At 36.9% G+C, this 24716-nt stretch overlaps 1 protein-coding gene and 1 pseudogene across 2 annotated transcripts; one reads left to right on the forward strand and one right to left on the reverse strand.

Moving 5' to 3' along the window:
- Positions 1–374: 374 nt before the first annotated feature.
- LOC149823466 (uncharacterized) lies at positions 375–24425 on the reverse strand. Of its 2 annotated transcripts, XM_090018853.1 has the most exons (5): positions 24054–24425; positions 20732–20809; positions 20467–20592; positions 15736–15806; positions 375–812 (listed from the first exon to the last, which is right to left on the reverse strand). In XM_090018853.1, exons 1-4 carry the CDS (start codon positions 24347–24349, stop codon positions 15770–15772), a joined length of 537 nt encoding a protein of 178 aa, XP_089874979.1. In that variant the 5' UTR covers positions 24350–24425; the 3' UTR covers positions 375–812; positions 15736–15769. The 2 variants fall into 2 exon arrangements, with proteins under 2 accessions (XP_089874979.1, XP_089874978.1); XM_090018852.1 differs by lacking the exon at positions 15736–15806.
- On the forward strand, positions 1279–1387 carry LOC149823467 (U6 spliceosomal RNA; annotated as a pseudogene).
- Positions 24426–24716: the final 291 nt, after the last annotated feature.

Raw genomic sequence — 24716 nt, forward strand, 5'->3', positions numbered from 1 at the left:
TCATCAGAAGTCTTGCCCTACTCGTTGGACTATCGGCATTAAGAGATTCGTAATCATTTACTAGGCAAAAGTCAGTAGTTAAAAGTTCAAACACTACCTGGGGAATTTGGTGGGAAACTTTTGTAAGATAAAAGAGAAAAACAAGTAGAAAGCCACCAAATAATTAAAATCCAAAGAATTTTTTCAGCACAGGAGATACAAATATATAGATGCCACACCAGCCCAGATACATGTTTTCCGGTATATTATACATGGAACAGAGCATCTTTTTTTTTCTTATTTTGTACAAAAAATCAGCTGGACAGTGACAGTAGAATAGAAGCACCGCTTCCAAGATGCATTACAGAGGATGCACAAAGAGAAACTTCTAATTCTTCAAAGAAAACAAGGCTTTGAGATTGATCTTACATGTAAGATAAGATATTCCAAAATAATCAATTAACAAATCAAATCCGAATGACCAACATTCATTATCACCTGTTTGACACTAATACTACATAAAAAAGTGCTTCCTAAAAGGATCCATTCCACCAAAAGGTACATCATTATGAATGGAAATGGAAGTTTCAGACTGGTGCAACTACAATGACAGAAGGATGTGCTAAAAGAAACCCAGCTGCGGAGTTTGCCTTTGCTCTAGTGCTAGGATGCAAACGGATCAGATCTCGGATAGCTAAATACATTGGAGAGTTGGATTCGAATTGGGTCGGAACAGACAAAAATCAGAAAACCTCTATCCCAGATCTGGTCCATTTGCATCCCTAACTTGGCCATTCAGCTCCAAGGTTCCACTTGTTGAAGGCTTTGCAAACCTGAAAAATGAATATAAATTAGGCTTTTTAACAATAATAATGTTTAACTAATAAGAGAAAGGTCATTTTTAAATACCTTAATACATGTTCAATAATTCAATTTCATACCCGTGTTTTATCATGGGTCAAATGCATAGCTGACTTTTCTTGTGTGTATCGAAGTTCATACATTTCATTAGTTGTTAACTTAACCCTATTTAGTGTTAATACGCCAAAAGAAATTGCCCACCTCTCTCTCTCTCTCTCTCTCTCTCTCTCTCTCTCTCTCTCTCTCTCTCTATGCCCAGCAAGTTTGCACTATATTGTTCTTTTAACCATCATGTTGGGGATTTTCATGTTCTCTCCTACACACCACAATAGCCATTAAAATCATGGATCGAGAAAGCACCCTTAGCAAGCCAAAACCATGAAAACAAATGGTAAACCTTAAATTTTCCTACAAAATAAGGGATCAATATCCATTATAGCTTCAATGAAAAAGCATGACTGATAATCAAAACATATGATACATATAAGACTAGCATGGCCATTGCACAAAGATGGCATGCACAAATAAAGAAATGGTTCAAATTTTTTTCCCTAAAGAAAAAAGAACATATAAAACTAACATATACAAAAAGTGCAATATAAAGGGAAGAGGAGGGATAGAGATAGATGCACAAATATGCAATATAACATGACAGATAAAAAGGGAGGAGTGATAGAACGAGCTTGCACACATGCACGCGCACACACACACACATTCACGCACGCACACGCATGCATGCACGCATACACACAGATCTTTATTCAAAGGGTAAAATGGTAGTTTCAGAATATTTAGTATGTGAAACACTTGCATGTTAACCATGAAAAAAAAGGTACATTTTTTATTTATAAATAAATACATGTACACACTTGAATTATGCAAAATATGTAGGCATGTAAACACAAATAAGAAAAAAAAGTATGTTTTGGAATTATAAATAAAAACGGGTAGAAATTTGAATTATGCAAAAATATGCAGTTTCGTTTTCACAAATGAACAAAAAAAAACAACAGCTTATCGTTAAGTGCTCCAAACAAGAAATGCTTAATTAGGGTGGTAGCATGTGGTTAATGTTAAAATATGATGTATATATATATATACATATATATATATATATAGATAGATAGATTATGAAACATACACATATATATTATCATATATATGTCTATGTGTCTATCTACATATATAAATATATATATATTTATTTTGTAATACCCGATAGGGGTAATTCTGTCATTTCACTTGTTCACGTATATCCTAGACCTTTTACTTTCTCCTTTTATTCTTTTTCCTTTTTACTTTTTTAGTTTTTATTTTTTTATTGTTTGAGAGGGGTCCACATAGAGTCGTTGGACCCCTCCAACAGTCATAAATATGACCGTTGGAGGGGCTCCAACGACTCTATGGGAGCCCCTCCTTGAATCCCTTGCTGTGTATAAATAAGGGGCATGGCCCCATGTATTCTTCAAGCTTCTTATGAAGCATTTTATGAGTGAAATATGTTTTTTTACCTCTTTGTGTGTTTGACCACTTTTTGTGGTTTATTTTGCCCATTAGTGGCCTCTTGTGTATGTGCGTGCTTCCGTGCTTACTCTTGGAGATTTCGCCTCTCTCGTTTGGCACTTCATTACAGTTAAATCCCACACAGATAATAGGAAAACAATATGTGGACACAATACATGCATACATATATATAAGTGTCACCGAAATCGGCAATATTTTGAAATTATCGCAATAATATCGGCAAAATCATATAATCCAACAATATCATCAAAATATCACGATATTTTCATGATATTTTTAAAAGAAAAAAATATTATTTTATACATTTTATTATCTTTTGTGTTTTCAATTTTTAAAATTCTCAAGATTTTCCCAAGAAAACTATTTTATGAAAATATCTCAAAGAAAATCTGTTGTTGAGAAATTACCTTGAACAATATAGGTGACTATGTGCTGAATACAACCATAAGGTCAACCTCCCTCTATGGGTTACAATCAGGGGGTTTGGAACCCACAAGTATATATATATATATATATATATATATAGAGAGAGAGAGAGAGAGTGATGAAAACATGCTAAATGGGATTTTAAGTTTTTCCAGTGCTTTTTTTGCAATTCTGACCCCATAGATGTGTTCGGTATGGTTATTTTACTAGGAACCAATACCTGGATCATTTTTTTGATAAAATAAAATGATAATTGGAAACTCAAAAATTTACATTTGGGCCGTTGATTTTTCAAACCTTATAAAGACCCATCCATGTGGTGAAATCAAATGCTCCAAGAGCTGATCCCTATAAAATAAAGCATGTAAACCACATCTGTATGGTCAAAATTTAAAAATAAAACAAAAAAACTTGAAAACCCCATTTAACATATTTCATTTAACATATTATATATATAATTATATATATAAAAGGAGTGTTACAATGCATAACCATTTGTACATATTAATATCATGCACAAAAAGCTTTTGGACAGATGCCCATAAGAATGATGTTTGTAAAGTTATAAGCAGGGTTTTTCATTTTTTTATAAAATATATTACTTCATTTCTAATGATAATGATAAATATACCTTTTAAAACCACAATATCTCTTCCCCAATCTTTTCCTCCTTCCTGCTCCCACTGCCCTACTCTACCTATATTCTGCTGGAATACCCATAGGAAGCCAGAATCCGGAATGAATACTTGCCTGAAATCGAACCATTCAGTATCATAACAGACAGCAGCTACCCCTCAGAAACACATATCTCCAGAGAGAGAAAGAGTATGTCATCAACCCATCAAATCGAAGGTCTAATTTTTGGCCAGGTATGATGTTAGAGGTCTGATTTTTAGCAAAATTCACATTGGATACTGATTTCCACTGCACAGGGCTGATTTTGGCACAGATCGAGATTTCCAATAGGTAATGACTGATTTCTGGTAGGTACTAACATTGTATGCAGATTTTCCACAAGCTATAATGACAGAAGAGCAGTATTCATGCGGGATTCTAATTTTTTCATGGGTAAGGTCTAATTTTTGGTCAGGTATGATGTTAGAGGTCTGATTTTTAGCAAAATTCACATTGAATACTGATTTCCACTGCAGAGAGATGATTTTGGCACAGATCCAGATTTCCAATAGGTAATTACTCATTTCTGGTAGGGATTAACGTTGTATGAAGATTTTCCACTTCCACAAACTATAATGCCAGAAGAGAAGTATTCATGTGGGATTCTAATTTTTGCATGGGTAAGGTCTAGTTTCTGGCACAGATTTACATTTCCAACAGGCAAGAGACTAGATGCAGATTTCTTCCAACCAGTACATGCTATGATGCCAAAGGATCCACACACTGTCTTCCAGTGGATATTCTAGTGTTGGGATGTAGTTACGTTAAGTCATCGGATGACGAGTGAGGGAAAGAGTACGTTCCGTGCTTTATTGTCAAGAATGCTTTATAGAATAACAAAAAGGTCCAACTCATAAATTATAAATACCCCATTTTTTAGGACATGTGCATGATAACTAATATGCACCAAGTCACAAATATTGGTATCGGCTATATCTCGACAAGTATAATATCGAGATATTATAGGTTTTCCAATAAATCTCAAGAAAATCTTGAAAAAATATCAGGATTTAAAAAATAAAACAAAAATTGAAAAATAAGAAAAAATAAAAAAATTGTTCCTTTTTTTCTTCCTTCCCTTCTCTTCCTTCCTTCCTTCTTTCTTCCCTTGTCGCAGGGCAGCAACCGAGTCCTCCTTCTTTCCTTTTTTTCTTTCTTTCCTTTTTTTCTTCCTTTCCTTTCCCTTTCTTTCGTTCTTTCTTTTCTTCCTTCCCTTCTTCTTTTTCTTCCTTCTTTCTTCCCCTGTCAAAGGACAGCCACCAAGTCCCCTATTTTTCCTTCCTTTTTTTCTTCCTTCCCTTCCTATTTTTTTCCTTGCTTCTTTTCTTCCCTTCCTCTTTCTTTCTTTCTTTATTTTCTTACTTCTTTTCTTCCTTCCCTCCCTCTTTCTCTTCTTTTTTTCCCTATTATCGCAGCCCTGTTGTCGAAATTATCTGGGGTCAAGGTCCCCCTTATGTTACTTTTGCTTTGACTTAAAAGGTAACCCTAAAACAAAAAAGTAAAAAAATTTATACCATGTTAAAAAAACAATAACATATGTATCCTTTTTTTTTAAATCTCCAAATACCCCTACACTAACAGTTTTAAAAAAATTAACTGCAGTTGGGTTGCGATAGCAATAATATTGTGATATACATAAACTTCTGATATTTTGAAAATATCATGATATTTTGAAAATATCATGATATTTTACCTTTAATATCATTTTTCCATTTTACAGCTTTAATATCATGATATTTTCAAAATATCAGTGATATCTGTGATTATGGTATGCACAAACAACTGTGTACTCTATGCTACAATTGTTTGTAGTACAATCTACTTGGGATCTGATGACGCGAGTCATTTTGACTGAATCTGATGTTAAGGATGTGTTCAACATGCTTGTTTTAGTGGGAACCGGCGCTTCTTTTGAGTTAGAAAATTTTGACGTATTTACGGTCTTTGATTTTTCAATCTCCAGAAAAAACCTACTCCAATGTTGGAATCCGGCGATCCAAATGTTGATCCCCACTACATCCATGGGGTTAGATTTACTTACAAACAACAACAACAACAACTACGCCTTCATCCCAAAACAATTGGGGTCAGCGATATGAACCAAAAAAGAAATTCATTTTGGGTCTTCCACATGAATCCTTTTCCTCAAATCATTTCTATCCAATGCCATGTCCTCGGTGAGGTTCAAAGCATTCATATCCTTTCCTATCATCTCCATCCAAGTCTTCCTAGGCCTACCTCGACCTCTTTTAACTAATATATTTTACCATTTCTCCAACCTTCTAACTGGAGCATCATTAGGCCTTCGCCGAATATGTCCAAACCACCGTAAACGATTCTCTCGCATCTTATTTTCAATGGGTGCAACACCTACCTTCTTACGTATCTCCTCGTTCTGAATCTTATCTTTTATTGTATTTCCACACATCCATCTAAGCATTTGCATCTCAGCTACACTCATTTTTTGAATATGATGTCTCTTGGCAGCCCAACATTCCGTACCATATAGTAAAGCGGGTCTAATAGTCGTCCTATAAAACTTTCCCTTCAACCGCAATGGCATTCTACGATCGCACAGCACTCCAGTTGCACTTTTCCATTTCATCCACCCAACCTTTATCCTATGATTTACATCTCCATCAATTTCTCCATACTTTTGAATGATGGATCCCAAATATTTGAATTGAAATAATCATTCACCGGTATTTCTTGCTCACCAAGCTTCACTACACTCCCATCACTACTTCGTTGCTTACTAAACCGACATTCCATATATTCAGTCTTACTCTTACTCAACTTAAAACCTCTAGCTTCCAATGTCTTGTCTCCATAATTCTAACTTAGCATTAACCCCAGCTCTAGACTCATCAATCAAAACAATATCATCAGCAAACAACATACACCACGGTACATTTTCTTGAATTGATCTCGTAAGCTCATCCATCACTATCGCAAATAGGAAAGGGCTTAAAGCAGATCCTTGATGTAACCCAACCGTTATCGGAAAATTGGTTGTCACCCCTCCACAAGTGCGGACATTGGTTACTACTCCTTCATACATATCTTTAATTATACTAATGTACTTGAGAGAAACACCTTTCTTCATCATTGTCCACCAGAGAACGTCCCTAGGTACTCTATCGTATGCCTTCTCTAAATCAATAAAAACCATATGCAAATCTTTGTTCCTCTCTCTATATCTTTCAATAAGTTGTCTAAGGAGATGTATAGCTTCCATAGTTGATCTTCCAGGCATAAAACCAAATTGATTCTCCGATATCATGACAACCTTCCTCAACCTAGACTCAATCACCCTCTCCCAAAGTTTCATAGTATGACTCATGAGTTTTATACCACGATAGTTTGTGCAATCTTGTATATCACCCTTATTCTTATATAAAGGCACCAAAGTACTCTTCCTCCACTCATTAGATTTACTTAACCAAAAATAAATAAATAAATAAGGATTTGCTAAGTCATTTGTACATACAAACAATTATAACAAATAAACAAATATATATGTATATATGCATATCTTAGTTGTTAAAAGTGCTAGTCGGAGCCTAAGCAGAAAACTCTTAAAAAATGGTCACGAAATGATACAGATCCCAATGCACTCCATAATGGGTCCTAAGGACCAAGAATACAATGCAATTAAACACACATTCACAATAGAAATACCCATAAACATAACACTTAAAAATAAACAATTTCATTAAGGATGAAATAAATAATACAAAAACATATAAAATTACAAAAATCCTCACTACAATACACTCAAATCAAACACACAATCCTAAAACCACTAATCACTCTTTCTGGTTACAAACGCACACACCCACCCATATATATAGGCAAAAAAAGAGAGAATAAAGGGATTAAATGAGTGAAGAAAAGAGCCTTCTAACTATTGAATTTTAACCATTGGACTATTGCATAACCACACAAGTATAAAGTCACTACAAGGAAAGATACAAAGAGCCAACTAAGGGCTATATACCCAATCCCCACAAAGAGGAACAAGAGACATAAAAACAATATACATGCTATTGATAAAACACTCTCAAAAAGCCATAAAGATTCACATATATATGGTCACATCATACAAGAGATTTTTCTCACAATGTAACACTCTCCAATAAGCATTATGCAAAATATCAATACGCAAGAGCTAAGTCACATGGGTGCGGGTGTGGGTGCGGGGATGCGGCACTTCCAAAAACCTCGGGTGCGGGGGTGCGGTAGGGGCAAAAAATGTAAAATATATATATATATATATATATATATATATATATATATATATATATATATATATATATATATATATATATATATATATATATATATATAATTTTGAAGTTTTAACAGTTAACATTGTTATAATATCATTCATCATGCATGCAGCTGAAATCTTCCTTACTAAGTTACAGACAATGCAATATGTCTTGTGATGTAATGGAACCAGGTTACTGGTCTATGTTCTTTTAGTGAGACGTGAATTATACCGGATTTTTACGCATATTGCTCTTTTCCACATCTATATATCTCTTTCAAATTGCAACCACCATCAAATCCAAGTCCCAAAAAACAATAATATAGGAAACAAAATAGCATCAAACCAATAGTGGAATTACCCCAAATAACTCTGGCGAGTATCTATAAAATCTCACTTGCTTTGTTTCTTACCTTCCGGTGCTTACAAGGTTTACACAAATATTAAAAGCAATCTCGAAAACTATAAAACCATATACACGATCACTTGGTTCTAGCAAGGGGAGCCTAAAAGAAAAAAAAATCTTCACATTGTGATCAAGATAAAAGTGTCAAAAATGCTAACATGGTGATTTGGGTAATCGTGTATATGCACATAAGCAACAAATCAGCAGTGATGAGTTCCAATTTATTGAAGAAAACAATGTTTGAAGAGGAAAAAAGAGTACCTTGAGAGAGAGAACATCTTGGATAACTAGCCGATAGTCGACAGCGATAGCGAGGAAGCGCAAATCGGGGGAGAAGCAACAAGGGCCGGTTTGTTTGTAAGAATCTGTGAATTTCATGTGAAGAAACAGCGGGGTTTCTTCATATATGCGATTTCTGAACCACCCAACTCGACATTACTGAGATGTTGGTGAGCGAGATGTCAATGCTGATCTTATTTTGAAAATCACTCTTCTCCTCTCCTCTCCTGAGTCTCTCTCCTGCCGAAAACAGAGGGAGCAAGGGGGGCTCAGCCCCTCCCCTGCCGACCCAACAAGAGAGCGAGAGGGGGGGCTCGGCCCCTCCCCTGCAGACCCAACAAGAGAGCGAGAGGGGGGGCTTGGCCCCTCCCCTGCCGAAAACAGAGGGAGCAAGGGGGGCTCAGTCCCTCCCCTGGCGACCCAACAAGAGAGTGAGAGGGGGGAGGAGCTCGGCCCCTCCCCTGCCGACCCAACAAGAGAGCGAGAGGGGGGGCTCGGCCCCTCCCCTACCGAAAACAAAGGGAGCAGGGGGGGTCAGCCCCTCCCCTGCCAACCCAACAAGAGAGCGAGAGGGGGGGGCTCGGCCCCCTTGCCGAAAACAATGGGTGCAAGGGGGGCTCGGCCCTTCCCCTGCCGACCCAACAAGAGAGCGAGAGGGGGGGGGCTCGGCCCCTCCCCTGCCGAATTCATAGGGAGCAGAGGGGATCGACACCTCCCCTGTCGAAATCAAGGGGGGGGGGGGGATCGGCACCTCCCCTGCCGACACAAGCAGAGAGCGAGAGGGGCATACCTGCGACGAGGGAGAGGAGGAGCTTAGGAGGCGGCGGCGGGAGGAGAGGGCTCGAGCTGAGCTGCGCGAGAGAGGAGAGGAGTGATTTGGGCAAAAAAAAATTTGCCCTAATCGCTCTTTTTCATCGGTTTTTTTTACGTCCGAAATGTGGACGAAAATAACCATAGGTGTGTTGACCGCACCCGCGTCGCATCGCGTCGACGCGGGTGCGGCACCTGCTTTGCCGAGTCCCTGTTACTTAGCGCAAGAGATAAACCACTGAGATGAACACATTTATTATATGATAACAAGTCATGCTTATGCAATTCAATAAAGACTTTTTAAGGCATATAACTAAAGAAGGCCTTAATCCAACACGTCATTTGAAAATAATATTACTTATTGCTCAAATGAAATAACATATTCAAATGGTGAAAGAAAGACTATTAGAAATAGATCACGATGAAAGTATTAGAGTGTGAGTTTTGAGGTGGTCGAATCTGGATCTTGATCCAAATCCATATCACTGACATCATTGTTCACGACGTCATTGTTCATGTCATTGTTCATGTCTCCTAGTTCCCTATTGTATTTTATTATATATTGTGTTCCTAAAATACCCTTTATTAGTCTTTTTGTATTTTGTGTTACTAAGAGTGTTTTAGTAAAGATGTATTTTAGTATAAATAGTCATAATGAAGCACGATCTTCCCATATTGGGAATCGTGAGACTTCGGCTCAAACCTTTCTCTTGCCTTCTTTCTCTCTCTGCAGGAACCTCAGAAAACCTAAATCTAATAAGATATCAGAATCATGATCATAAGTGGGGCTAGGAAATCTTGGTGACCTTCAAGATTTGATCTTTCTTTCTCTAGGTGACAATTGAGTCTCTTATTCTTTTCTCTCTTCCTCTCGTCTTTCATTTTCTCTCAAATGAATGTATCTTCTCTTAGTTCTTGATTCTTAAATCATATCTGCGTATTTCTTGACTCCCTAATCTCTCTTTATCTTTGTTTTCTCGTTATTTCTTTCCCTTCAAATCAGATTTGTGTATTTCTTGACTCTTTCTTTTGTCCCTAAGATCTTGGATTTGAAATCTCTTTTATAAATTTTGGCTCATTTGTATTTTGGGTCGCAATTTTTCTGGCCAAACCAGATTTATCAGATCTGAAAAACAGATTGACATCACCTATGGTCAGCGATTCCTGTTTTGCGTCATTCAACAAAAAAAAGGGATTCCAAGTTGACCTTGATGTGTGATTTCATTAAGATATTCTATTTACAGCGACATTTCTGATTTATTGTTCATGTTCCTTTCTGCAAAAAAAAAAGAGGTCGGGGTAGGCCTACGAAGACATGGATGGAGGTGATAGGAAAGGATATGAATGCTTTGAACCTCACCGAGGACATGGCATTAGATAGAAATGCTTGGAGGAGAAGGATTCATGTGGAAGACCCAGAATGATTTTCTTTTTTGGTTCATATCGCCGACCCCAATTGTTTTGGGATGAAGGCGTAGTTGTTGTTGTTGGTGGTGGTGGTTATTGATTATCTCATTTTCTTCTTTAATTATTTGTTGCCTTGTTTTGTTCCTTTTGCATTGATTCTTTATTCACCTATCATGGATTCAGGTTCCTCTTCAGGATCCATCTCTGCTAACTTTCTTGGCCAATTAATTTCTGAAAAACTAAATAAATTCAACTACCTTACATGGAAAAAAGACAAATTATTCCTTTTATTAGGAGTCAGGATCTAGTTGATCACCTCGATGGATCAGTTGTTGATTCATCTGAGTTTCTTATGCAGGAAGATAAAGATGACAAAGAGGTTGTAACTGCAACGATAACTGTTAGGAATCTAGATTTTGTCAACTAGATAAAGAAGGTTCAAGCATTAGTGATCTACATCACTTTGACACTATCTCTAGAGGTATTGGTGGGAATTTCATATGATTGCACTGCGATAACGTTATGGAATACATTTACAGCAGACCTACTCACAGATTTCAGAGGCCAAGATCATTTATTTGAAAATAGAATTTCAAATGTTAAAGGAGGAATCCATGTCTATTATGGAATATTTCAATAAGATCAAGTGCTTTACAGATCAGCTAGCATTAATTTCATGTGTTGTTTACTACTTTATAGTATAGTGGGACCATTTATACTTTTGATGACCTGAAAGTCAAACTCCTCAGTTATGAGATGTCATTGAAGGAGATGTCAGGTGCAGAAAAGACTAAAGCAGATTTCCATAATGTCTTGTTTACGGGATCCTTTTCTGGTCGTGGACGTGGTAGAGGCCAAAGGTTACAATCAGGAAGACCGAGGAATTCTTCCTACTCCCAGCATCCTCCAGGAGAAAGATGTGCATTTAACAATAACATTCCTACATGCTACATTTGCAAGAAGAAAGGACATGTAAAAGCAAAGTGTTAGTTCAAAGATTATCCAAAGTACAATCCTGAAGCCAAAGGCAAATATTTACCTAAGGATCAAGGGCAAAACAAGGAAAAAACTGGCCCTGACAAGAAGCTTTTGTTGGCTGCCCTTTTCGAACTCAGTTTCAAGCAAAACGATTAGGGTGTCTGGTACGTTGATTCAGGAGCTGTCAGCCATGTCACAGGTGACGCAGGTAAATTCTCCAAACGGATTCATTATTCTGGTAAAAATAACATTGTTACTGGATATGGTAGATGCCACCCCATTACACACTCCGGAGATATTGTCCTTCCTTTGTCTAAATCACATTTTGTCCAGTTGTCTGATGTATTGTGTTTCCCTAATATCAAAAAGAATGTAGTCTTTGTTTCTAAGCTTATTGATGATACCAATTTGTATGTTGAATTTACTCCATCTTTTACGTATGTTAAGGATCTTCAAACGAGGAAGATGTTCACTAAGGGAGAAAGATGTGGCAACATGTACGTCTCCAAAGAAGATCCCTTGACTGCTCGAGCTACATTGGATAGTCACTCAAAGCCTGAGTCCTCTGCATGTGTTTTCAGTATTTTAGAGTCCAGTCAGTCAAATATTTGGCATAGTAGGTTAAGTCATTCTTGTGGAGTTTTTCTTGAAAGACTAGTTTCAAATAAATTGTTACCCAAATCTGTCTTGGGTGAAGAGTCTTGTGATAGTCTATGTTCTAGTTGTCAAGTTTGTAAGAGTCATGTTTTGTCATTTAATTCATATAATAAAAGAGCTTCGAGACCTTTTGATATTATACATTCTGATGTTTGGAGACCATCTTCACTTCCTCTTTTGGTAGCAAATATTATGTATCATTTATTGATGACTATTCTTGTTACTCTTGAATATTTTTCTTACAGCATAAGTCTGATGTTTTTGGTGTGTTTAAAACCTTTTGGCCCTATGTTTGTACTTAATTTTCATCAAATATTCTAAATCTCCACTGTGATGGTGGTGGTGAATACTCTATGATGATGGTAGTGAATATTCATCAAAGGAATTTGTTGAATTTTTACATAATAATGGAATTAGTTGAAGAGTTTCATGCTCGCAGACACCTCAACAAAGGCATTGCTGAAAGAAAGCATCGTCATATTGTAGAGAGTGGACATGATTCATGAGAGTAAAGTTCCCATAAAGTTATGGACCAAGGCATTTCATACAATTGTATATGTCATAAACAAATTGCCGATGAAACTTTTGCAGAACAATTCTCCCTATTTTATGTTATACGGAAAGCACCCAAATTATAATGAGTTAAAGGCATTTGGATGTGTGTTATGTTCATGTGGGAAGCCAGCTTAGAAACAAATTTCAAGATAAAGCTCATGTTTGTCGTTTTGTTAGATATATTGATGATTACAAAGGTTACAGGTGCTATGATTCCAAGTCAGGCAGAATTAAAATATCTAGAAATGTTGTTTGATGGGTGCAACTTTTTTAACGATCAGTGCAGTCATTATGTTTTGCAGGACAAGAATAATATTGAAGTATATCAGCCTTGACTGGATAATAGCCTATTTTCCGCCATGAATGATAGGATACAGTAGTCGGATCTTTTTCCTGATCAAAGCCAAGATGTCTTAGAAGATCCACCAGCCGAATTGGATTGTGACACAGAAACCAAAACCAATTCAAGCAATATAAAAAGCACATCAGGAAGATTCAAAGAGGGATGTGTTTGTACAAGGCGTAATCAAAGCCAGTCGATTCAGCAAGAACAGCAACAATCGTCAGATCAAAAGAGACAAATTCAATCAATAAGAAGATCAAGCAAGGTGAGACATCTGATTGAAAGATGCGTGAGTTATAAAAATTCCAACATAGATTTTCAGTGTTTTCTTACTCGAATCGGACAGCAGCAAGAATCCAAAACATTTCAGCATGCAGTGCAATCAAATAGGTGAATAGAAGCTATGAATAAAGAAATGCAGGCCTTGCATGAATGTCAAACATGAGAGATAGTGAAAAGACCGCCTAATAAAAATATAGTTGGTTTGAAATGGGTGTATAAAATAAAATATAAACCAGATGAAACTATCGAGAGATATAAAGCTCGCCTAGTAGCAAAAAGATTCACTCAGAAGTATGCAAATGATTATGATGAGACCTTCAGTCATGTTGTCAAAATAGGCATTATACGGATTATCCTTTCTCTAGCTAATGGATGTAAAGAATATGTTCTTACATGGGCATCTTAAGGAGGAAGTTTATATGGAGCAACCACCAGGGTATAGTGAAAAGGATCCAAAAACTCATGTTTGCAGGTTAAAAAGAGTTATTTATGAACCGAAGCAAGCTTCAAGATCTTGGTTTGAGAGTTTTTCGGTTGCAATTCAATGCTATGGTTTTACTTGGTCCCCATTAGATCATTCACTTTTTATTTACAAAGGTAACAATTTTATCATTGTGTTACTAATTTGTGTTGATGACATAATTGTTATTGTTGTAGTGAACATATTGAAGTGAAGAGGTTCTTGCACAAAAAATTTAAGATGAAAGATCTTGGTCAGATACTGTATTTTCTTGGGATAGAGGTAGATCAGCAAGTTGGTTCCCTTATTTTAACTCATCGCAAATACATGATGGATTTCCTAAATAAAACGGGCATGAAAGATTGTAAACCTGCTGCAACACCAGTTCCCATTCATCAGAGATTGGGCGCAAATGATGGAGAATTGTTTCATGACCCAACACAGTTCAGGTGTCACAATTCATGTATCAGCCCAGAACATCACATATGGAGGGTGTGAAAAGAATTTTGAGATATTTAAAGAGCACTATTGGAGATGGCTTGCTCTACAGAAATAGGGCACCACATAAATATATGTTAATGGTTACGGCTTATTCAGATGTTGACCAGGCAGGAGATCCTGATGAGAGAAGGTTTGTTTCTTGATAATGTCGTTTCCTTAGAAGAAATTTGGTCTCATGGAGTAGTAAGAAATAAAAGGTTGTTGTGAGGTCCATTACAAAGGTTGAATATCATTCCATGGCTACAGTTACAACTCAGATGACATGGATTAGACACATGTATGATTTGGGAGAAGTCATCGCAAGTCACTCTTGTTGTGTAATAATCAGGGAGCTATCAAGATTTCAGTAAATCCCATTTAACATGGAAAGACAAAACATATCGAAATTAATCAACATTTTATTCGTCAAAAAGTGGAAGATCAGAAGATTGAGACAAGCTATATCTGGACTGAAGACCAAGTGGCTTGTTCACTAAAAGCCTCACAAAGAACAGGTTTAAGAAGCAAGTTGTCCATGATTGCTAACCATGTACAACTTGAGGGAGGCTATTAGAGCGTGAGGTTTGAGGTGGTCCGATCTGAATCTTGATCCAAATGCATATCACTCACATCACTATTCACGACATTACAGTTCATGTCTCCTAGTTCTCTATTGTATTTTAATATATTTTGTGTTCCTAAAATACCCTTTATTGGTCTTGTATTTTGTGTTATGTTTTAGTAAAGATGTACTTTAGTGTAAAATGAATATAAATAGTCATAATGAGGCACGATCTTTCTATATTGGGAATCATGAAACTTCAGCCCAAACCTTTCTCTTGTCTTCTTTCTCTCTGCAAGAACCTTAGAAAACCTAAATCTAACAAAAAATTCATGTTTACATATATTAAAAATTCTAAAGGTAGTCCATACATACGTTAAGAGACATTCAAATATGAATTTTAGTATTTTGCAAAACACATAATATTTTAAGAAGCAATTCAAAAGAGTCTTCAATCACGAACCAAGAGTCCACCAATTTCGACTTAAGTAGATAACAACAAAAGTGTTCTCCAAGGAACCCACTCACAAATCCCACAAAAAGGATACACATAATAAGTCGCACAATAAAAAATATATAATTTTATTCAATGAAATAAGTGTGCAAGAGCTTATATATTTTTGCAAAATAGAGTTTTTCACTACACATTCATAATCTAAGATATATTTAATATATCAAAACACAATTTCTACATAAAAAATATTTATGTTTAACATAACTCCTTTTTAAAAAATATACTTACCATACGTATGAAAATCAAGAAGCCAAAGATACATACCGGAATGTGAAATCCTTGAATCCATTACATTCATTTAATATGAATTCTTTCCAAGACCCCGATGCCTCGCTCTAAAACCATGTCACGAAATGGCAAGCATCCCAATGCATTCCGCAATGGCTCCCAAGGACCAAGAATACAATGTAGTTAAACACACGTTCATAATCGAAATACTCATAGAACACAAGACTTAAAAATAAACAATTTAATTAAGGATGAAATTCAAATAATAGAAAAAAATATAAAATTATAAAGAATTCTCACTACAATACACTCAAATCACGCATAACCCTAAAACTACACATCACTCTCTCTGTTTACAAAGCACACATCCAACCAAATATATAGGCAAAAGAAGAGAGAAGATAGGGATTAAAGGAGTGAAGAAGAGAGCCTTCTAGCCTTTGGAAGTTAGTCTAATGACTAGACATAGTCGACCTTGGTTGACTAAGGCCTAATCCTAGTCAACCAAGGTTGACTAAATATAGAATATATATATCACTATATATATAAACAAATATAAAAATTATATATATAAATATATACATACATATTATATATAATATATATAAGGATATATATTATATATATTTATATATGTACATACGTATATACTTATATATATAGGAAAGTATATCCATCTTAACAAGCCTAAGTGAGACTCGTCGGCCTAGGCGAGACCAAAAAAATAAAATATCAAGAAAAGCAAAAATATTACAATAAATAGTTAAATTTAGTGACAAACATATGATAACTATATATAAAGTGTGTAATTCAGTGTAACATGTTGCAACAACAAACAACAACAACTACGCCTTCATCCCAAAACAATTGGGGTCGGCGATATGAACCAACAAAGAAAATCATTCTGGGTCTTCCACATGAATCCTTCTCCTCCATTCATTTTTATCCAATGCCATGTCCTCGGTGAGGTTCAAAGCATTCATATCTTTTCCTATCACCTCCATCCATGTCTTCCTAGGTCTACCCCGACCTCTTTTAACTAATATATTTTCCCATTTCTCCATCCTTCTAACTGGAGCATCATTAGGCCTTCGTCGAATATGTCCAAACCACCGTAAACGATTCTCTCTCATCTTATTTTCAATGGGTGCAACGCCTACCTTCTTACGTATCTCCTCGTTCCGAATCTTATCTTTTATTGTATTTTCACACATCCATCTCAGCATACGCATCTCAGCTACACTCATTTTTTGAATGTGATGTCTCTTGGCAGCCCAACATTCCGTACCATATAGTAAAGCGGGCCTAATAGTCATCCTATAAAACTTTCCCTTCAACCGCAATGGCATTCTACGATCGCACAACACTCCAGTTGCACTCTTCCATTTCATCCACCCAACCTTTATCCTATGATTTACATCTCCATCAATTTCTCCATACTTTTGAATGATAGATCCCAAATATTTGAAAGAATCATCCACCGGTATTTCTTGCTCACCAAGCTTCACTACACTCCCATCTCTATTTCGTTGCTTACTAAATCGACATTCCATGTATTCTGTCTTACTCTTACTCAACTTAAAACCTCTTGCTTCCAATGTTTGTCTCCATAATTCTAACTTAGCATTAACCCCAGCTCTAGACTCATCAATCAAAACAATATCATCAGCAAACAACATACACCACGGCACATTTTCTTGAATTGATCTCGTAAGTTCATCCATCACTATAGCAAATAGGAAAGGGCTTAAAGCAGATCCTTGATGTAACCCAACCGTTATAGGAAAATTGGTTGTCACCCCTCCACAAGTGCGGACATTGGTTACTACTCCTTCGTACATATCTTTAATTATACTAATGTACTTGAGAGAAACACCTTTCTTCATCATTGTCCACCAGAGAACATCCCTAGGTACTCTATCATAAGCCTTCTCCAAATCAATAAAAACCATATGCAAATCTTTGTTCATCTCTCTATTTCTCTCAATAAGTTGTCTAAGATGATGTATAGCTTCCATAGTAGATCTTCCAGGCATAAAACCAAAATGATTCTTCGATATCATGACAACCTTCCTCAACCTAGACTCAATCACCCTCTCCCAAAGTTTCATAGTATGACTCATGAGTTTTATACCACGATAGTTTGTGCAATCTTGTATATCACCCTTATTCTTATATAGAGGCACCAAAGTACTCTTCCTCCACTCATTAGGCATCTTATTTGTCCGCCAAATCTTGTTAAAAAGATTTGTCAACCATTCTAAACCTTTCTCTCCCAAGCATTTCCAAGCCTCGATAGGTATACCATCTGGGCCAACTGCCCTTCTTGATTTCATTTTCTTCAAAGCCTCTGCAATTTCTTTCTTTTGAGTCTTGCGCATGAAGTCACGATTCATCTCATGAAAAGGAATGGAAAAGTCTCCAAGATCCTGAGCATGACTCTCATTAAATAGCTTATCAAAATAATCTTTTCATCTCTCCTTAATCTCCTCATCTTTGACTAAAACCCTTTGCGTTTCATCTTTGATACATCTAACCATACTCAGATCCCTCGATTTCCTATCTCTCATTTTTGCATTCCTATAAATATCCTTCTCACCCTCTTTGGTATCTAACTTGTCATAAGCCTCCTTATATACCTTATCCCTCGCGTTCCGAACTACTCTTTTAGCTTCCTTCTTTGTTATCATATACTTCTCCAAATTCTCATTATCACGACTTTTACTTAGATTTCTATAACACTCTTTTAATCTTAATAGCTAATTTGACATCCTCGTTCCACCACGATGTATCCTTACCTAGCGGTGCACCGCCTTTAGACTCATCCAATACCTCCTTAGCCACCTTTCTCATGCCACCCGCTATCTTATTCCACATAGATTCTGAATCCTCCTCGAGACACCAATCAACTTCCTTAACTACCCGCTCTACAAACATTCCTTGTTTAGCTCCTTTCAGTGCCCACCACTTAATTCTAGGATCTATCCTATGTCTATCCCTTTTGCGGCATTGTCTAATTCTAAGATCTAAAATTAAGACTCTATGTTGTGTAGCTACACTTTCTCCCGGTATAACCTTACAATCGATGCAACAACCCCTATCTCTCTTTCTAAGTAGGAAAAAATCTATCTGACTCGTATTAACTCCACTTTTAAATGTTACTAGGTGAGACTCCCTCTTCCTAAACCAAGTGTTTGCTAAGATCATATCATAGGACAAACAAAAATCTAAAATCCTTTCTCCACTATCGTTTCTTTCTCCTATACCATACCCTCCATGGATACTCTCAAATCCATCTCTACTAATGCCTACATGCCCATTAAGGTCACCGCCGATGAAAAGTCTTTCTCCATAAGATATCTCTTCTACTACTCCATCTAAATCTTCCCAAAATTGACGATTAGTGGAATCATCTAAACCTACTTGAGGTGCATAAACACTAATAATATTAATAATATCCGTACCTAATACTAATTTAATAAGTAAAATCCTATCACCCTTCCTACGGACCTCAACTACATTATCTATAAACTCGCGACTCATAACAATCCCTACTCCATTCCTATTCCTATTTATTCCTGTATACCAAATCTTATATCCTCAAGGTTCTATCACTTTTGCTTTCTCGCCTACCCATTTGGTCTCTTGTAGACATAAAATATCAATCTTTCTCCTACACATAACATCTACTAACTCTACTAACTTACCAGTTAAAGACCCTATGTTCCAAGTGGCTAACCTAATTTTATGGTCTTGGACTAACTTCTTTACCCCCACCCGTCCAACAAAGTGAGGGAACCCTTGCCTATTTGACACCACACCCGGGCGCCGGTGTGACGCGTCGCTTCCGGGCGACGACCTAGCAACCCTTGCCCATTTATCACTGCCTCCGGGCCTATAGAGTACAGCGCGTCGCTCAGTAGGGAACGCCCCAACGAAATTCTCATATTGGTTCATATTCATAGGGTATGACTAAGTTTTTATGCTGGCTGTCACAGGCCTACCGCAACCCTCCTCCTTTATCCGGGCTTGGGACCGGCAATGTATAACTAAACAGTTGCATAATATTGATCATACACCAAAACTTGGAGCACACCATCCGAATACTCTCTCTCTCTCTCTCTCTCTCTCTCTCTCTCTCTCTCTCTCTCTCTCTCTCTCTCTCTCTCTCTCTCTATATATATATATATATATATATATATATATATATATATATATATATAGAGAGAGAGAGAGAGAGAATGGGGATTATTCTGCCCTTGTTTTTCTTTAGGTCACTGTCGAAACTCATAGGTTTGAGTTGTTCCGACTCAATCTGAGATTGCAAATGTGTTTAACATGGTCAAATAGATAAGGATCAGCCCTCGGATCATGTTTTTGTGACCCAAAAAAAGAAAAACTGAGTCAAAAAATTCACAGTTGTGGATTTTTTATAGTCAGAAAAAACAGTTCAAATATTGCAATCCAGTGATCCGAGCATCCAATCCCCACTAAACAAAACATGTGGATCACATCTACAGTATCAGATTGAGTTGAAATAACTTGCACGGTTGCACCTATGAATTTTGCATCATTGATACTGTATACACGTGCACCACACACACACACACACACACACACACACACACACACACACACATATATATATATATATATATATATATATATATATATATATATATATATATATATATATATATCACCTACATAACCAGCATAGATGCACAATCATCATCAAAGAAAAGGACTGCTTGAAGAAGTGCAAACCTGATGGCTCTGGCTTTTCTCTTCTCTTCCTCTAAAGCATCTACCTTGGCAACAGGTGCAAATCTAGCTAGCCTAGCTTTCTTTTTCGCCTCCTCATCCATTCCAGCATTTGCAGGAATTCCAAATCTGAAAAACAAAATAAACAGTTTGGCTTTAAAGCATATAGGTTACCAATGATCTGGGTGGATAGAATACAAATTGTCAGTTAACTTTTCAATAATTTACTTGAAATCACCACAACTTGTTAGCAAATGCAAATGTGCACCTCTTTTCTCTAGCTGCCTTCTTATCCTCATCTGACTTTGTTGTCTCTCCCAATTTATTCAAAGACGAAGCACCAAACCTGGCCAATGAAAAGTGTCAAACAACACAGGAAACATAATCAAATTGCAGTAGAAATCATGAAACCCATGGTGACGTGTCTAATACGTTAATTATTTCTACTGTGAATTACTGTAATATAGGACAAACTATTTATGACTTTTAACCATCCATCATTCATTAACAAGTAACAAGCTATGGCATACTTGGAGTGCAGGGGTAAGGCTATATTGAAATTATTGTGTTGTACCGTGTAGGATAGAATGTTCTTGTATTCTAGGGCATTTTGGCCATACAGAGGCCTTCAAGTAAGGTGGGAACCATCTTGTCATACCTCACTGTGTCTTGGTCACAATGGTCTATAGTTAACGCCTGACCATTGTAACTACCGAACATGTTCTGGTTAGGGCCTTCCTAATATCCCGACCAGCTTAGATGAGGCCAAAACAAATGGTAGCTTTATTGGTTGTGTTCTAAATGGGCCTTTGCTAAGCTCTCAAAGCTCCGCTGTAGCTTGGCATTAAGCTCTGGTTTCCATTTTGTGTGCAATGATTGAAATGGTCATCCTCATATCCCTCTGCATTTCAAGAGGAAAAATATGTGATCGTCATATTCAGGAAGCTTTGCAACTTGAAAGCATTTCTCATGTACTGAGTTCTTGCCTTCTTGCCATTACTATATTAAATAATAGAGAGAACAGACCAGCTTTATCGATCTCATATTGACAAGGATCATTAAAAGTAAATTGTAGGATAATAAGCTTTTACTAACTTTTTTTTCACAACACAACTATTACCTTTATCAGAATAAGTGTCAAACATGTGGAATTGAACTCATTGTAGTCGGCCTAAAGATGCCCAAATGTCAACATAATACTTAACCATCAAAATGTAAAATGTGTTTGTGTGAGTGCCTGTGTGTGTGTGTGTGAGAGAGAGAGAGAGAAAAGCATCCAAAGGAGGTATAAGTCTTATTTTGACATATAAAACATTCCTTTAACAACAAATCATGCCCGTTACAAGTTATTTTACATCTCAGTTAGATTAAACAAAGTCTGAAGGTGCAAGAGAAAGTTAAAACACAATAAAAACTTGAGATATGTTTCTCTTAGATCAAGGCATCAAGAAAATGTATGAAAAAAGAGCAACCACAAAATAAACCAACAAAATACCTGATCTAGTTTGAGATTTTTTTTTATCACCTTGCCCTACATCTATGTCACCTGGGTACGGGTACAGAGGGTACGACATGACAATTCCAAAAAATGTGGGTACGGGGACACGGCTATATATATAATATCACATAAATACAAAATAAATTCAAAGAATAAAATCCATAAATTAATTTAACATAACTAATAACATTAACAGGCTATAGTAAATATCACATAAATACAAAATAAGTTCAAAGAATCAAATTCATAAATTAATTTAACATAACTAATAAATTAATTCACGTAAGAACTGAGATGGCGTGTTCAGGTACCCACCCCCGTGTTGACACGGGTACAGAGGGTGAAATGGCATGTCCCGGTATCATAGCCCTACATATTGCATTACCATAAGGGCCTGTTTGGTTAGACCCAGTTATCCCGATAAAAGGGATATTACAAAACTCAAAACATAGAAATTTTATTTCTTGGTGTTTGGCTAGCAAAACAGGATAAAGAAAAATCAGGTTTGTTTAAAACCCTGAAAAAAGAAAATCCAACTGCTACCTGGATTTGTGGAAACTGGAAAATTTCCAGAAAAAAATTATCTTAAAATGCTGGCATGATCCACTGTGCAACTGTGCCTATACCCTGGTCCTGCCTCCACACACCGATATACCACCTCTCTCTATCAATCTATCTATCTATCTATCTATAGGGAAACCGGAAATCTCGCCGGACAATGGACGGCAGCCAGAAAATGATGTCTACGACATCAGTAATGTGCCAGAGAATGCCGAGATAAATCTGGTCTATGAGCTTTGATCCTTCCTCTTTCAAAGTTAGTTTTAGGATTATTCATCTCCATCTCAGTTTGCAACGGTTTAGAATGCAAAAAAATGGGGTTTTATTGTAGTTGGATGAAATGAAGAGTAGGCTCAAGGAGATTGAAGCTGGAGCTGGCACTCTTTGAAAGATGCAAGCCAGAGGGGAGAGGAAAATGGATAACCTGAATTTAACGGAGGTCATTTCTTTGAATGCTACAAAAAATTATTTGCAGAATGGGCAGTTGTCTATTACCTGTTTGGTGAAAATCCTGAAAGAGGTGCCAATTGCATCTCACAAGCTAATATATAATTTTTTTTTATATTCATTTTGACTACTGGTTTTGTTGTTGTTTATTTCTTTTCTTTATGTTTAAATTCACAACTACCTGATTATACCCGGTTCAAACAAAAAGATTCAATATGGCTCAAGCGCTACAATATTGTGAGGTATGATTCTAGGATTCTTCTATATTACAGCCAGGAGATGCCCTTTGAGTGGCATGTCATGGCATACAATTTATTGGCAGTCACAAGCAAATGTCAAGAAGTACAAAAACCAACCAAACGAGCAAAAACTGGAAGCTGGATAATTCTTCCATATTTTGAAGTACATCCAAACACTATAATTTTTCAGAACTAAAAAGATCAAGTTTCTAAAAATCTGTATAAATATGAAACCAGAAAATTGATTTTCTGGATTTGCAACCAAACATGCCCTAAAGAGGATTGATCGATAACCCCGTTATTTAGAAAATGCATAAAAGAAATGCAGAAATATGACTCGAAATAGCCTTATCACTCATGATCAATCAACAACCATCTCAATTACGTCCAACTTCGCATAAAACAACCAAACCTATCCAATCTCACCCACATTGCAAAGACATCTACCTCACATAAAAGAAATTTTGACAACTAAAAAGAAAAAATATTGACAAAAAACGGGACTCAATACCACCAAAATCCCGAAGTTCTTCATAAATGAACTATTCACATCATCCATAGAAATGTCGCAATCGCAAAAAACTACTAGATAAACATTCACACCAACAAACCCGATCAAATAATGAAAACATGTCGATTAATAAAAAAAGGAAAAAAACTCAAATAGGAAATCCCTAAAATTAAAGCTCATGAGCAGAAAGAGTCCAAAGACCCAAATGCCAAATCGGAGAAGAGAAGAACCAGACATAAACCTTAAATCAGAAACACCAAAACCCCACGAAAAGAAGGGAAAAGAAATGGATGGAAAGAGAAAGGAACGTGGTAGTATCAGTAACAGCCAATACCTCTGTGTACGCGAGCTTCGCCTCTCCTCTTCGGAGAGCTGTACCGGCAACCCGAACCGCTCCGCGCGGCGGAACTTCTTCTGTAGCTCAGAGGCGGCAGCAGGAACAGACGGAGCAGAAGAAGGAGACGAACTCCTGCCATTCTTGGTCGCGCCTTCCTTTTCCGAAGCCTTCCCTTCTCCCTCCTTCGCTTCCCCGGAGGCCGACTCCCCGACAGAAGGAAGAGGAGGAGGAGGAGGGCTTTCCGCAGAGGGCTTCGGGAGCGAATCCTCTGCCGACGTCTTCTCCGCATCCATCGTCTATCTCTCTCTCTCTCTCTCTCTCTCTCTCTCTCGTTGCTCTAGACACTTCACCTGCTACTCGGACAATTCGTCAGGCTTCATAATCGTGATTAGGCCTATCGAATCGGAATTTCTAGCTCTTTAGGGTAGTAAGGGTAGTATGTTTGGTTTTTCTCAAAAGTGAAAATAAATCACTTGAGAATTTATTCAAAATCACATGATTTGGAATCTGATGACTCCTTTTACCATATTTGTTGGGAGTGTTTGTTTCACGCCATTTTCATATGAAATAGCTCTATTTCATATGAAAAAAGAGCCCTTCCTCATGATGGTGAAACGAACACGCTGAGCAAGGGATTTTTGTGGGGGCTTGCGGTCACTT

The sequence above is a fragment of the Nuphar pumila genome, chromosome 10 (assembly GCF_984573655.1).
Source record: "Nuphar pumila chromosome 10, dmNupPumi1.hap1.1, whole genome shotgun sequence".
NCBI classification, from domain to species: domain Eukaryota; kingdom Viridiplantae; phylum Streptophyta; class Magnoliopsida; order Nymphaeales; family Nymphaeaceae; genus Nuphar; species Nuphar pumila.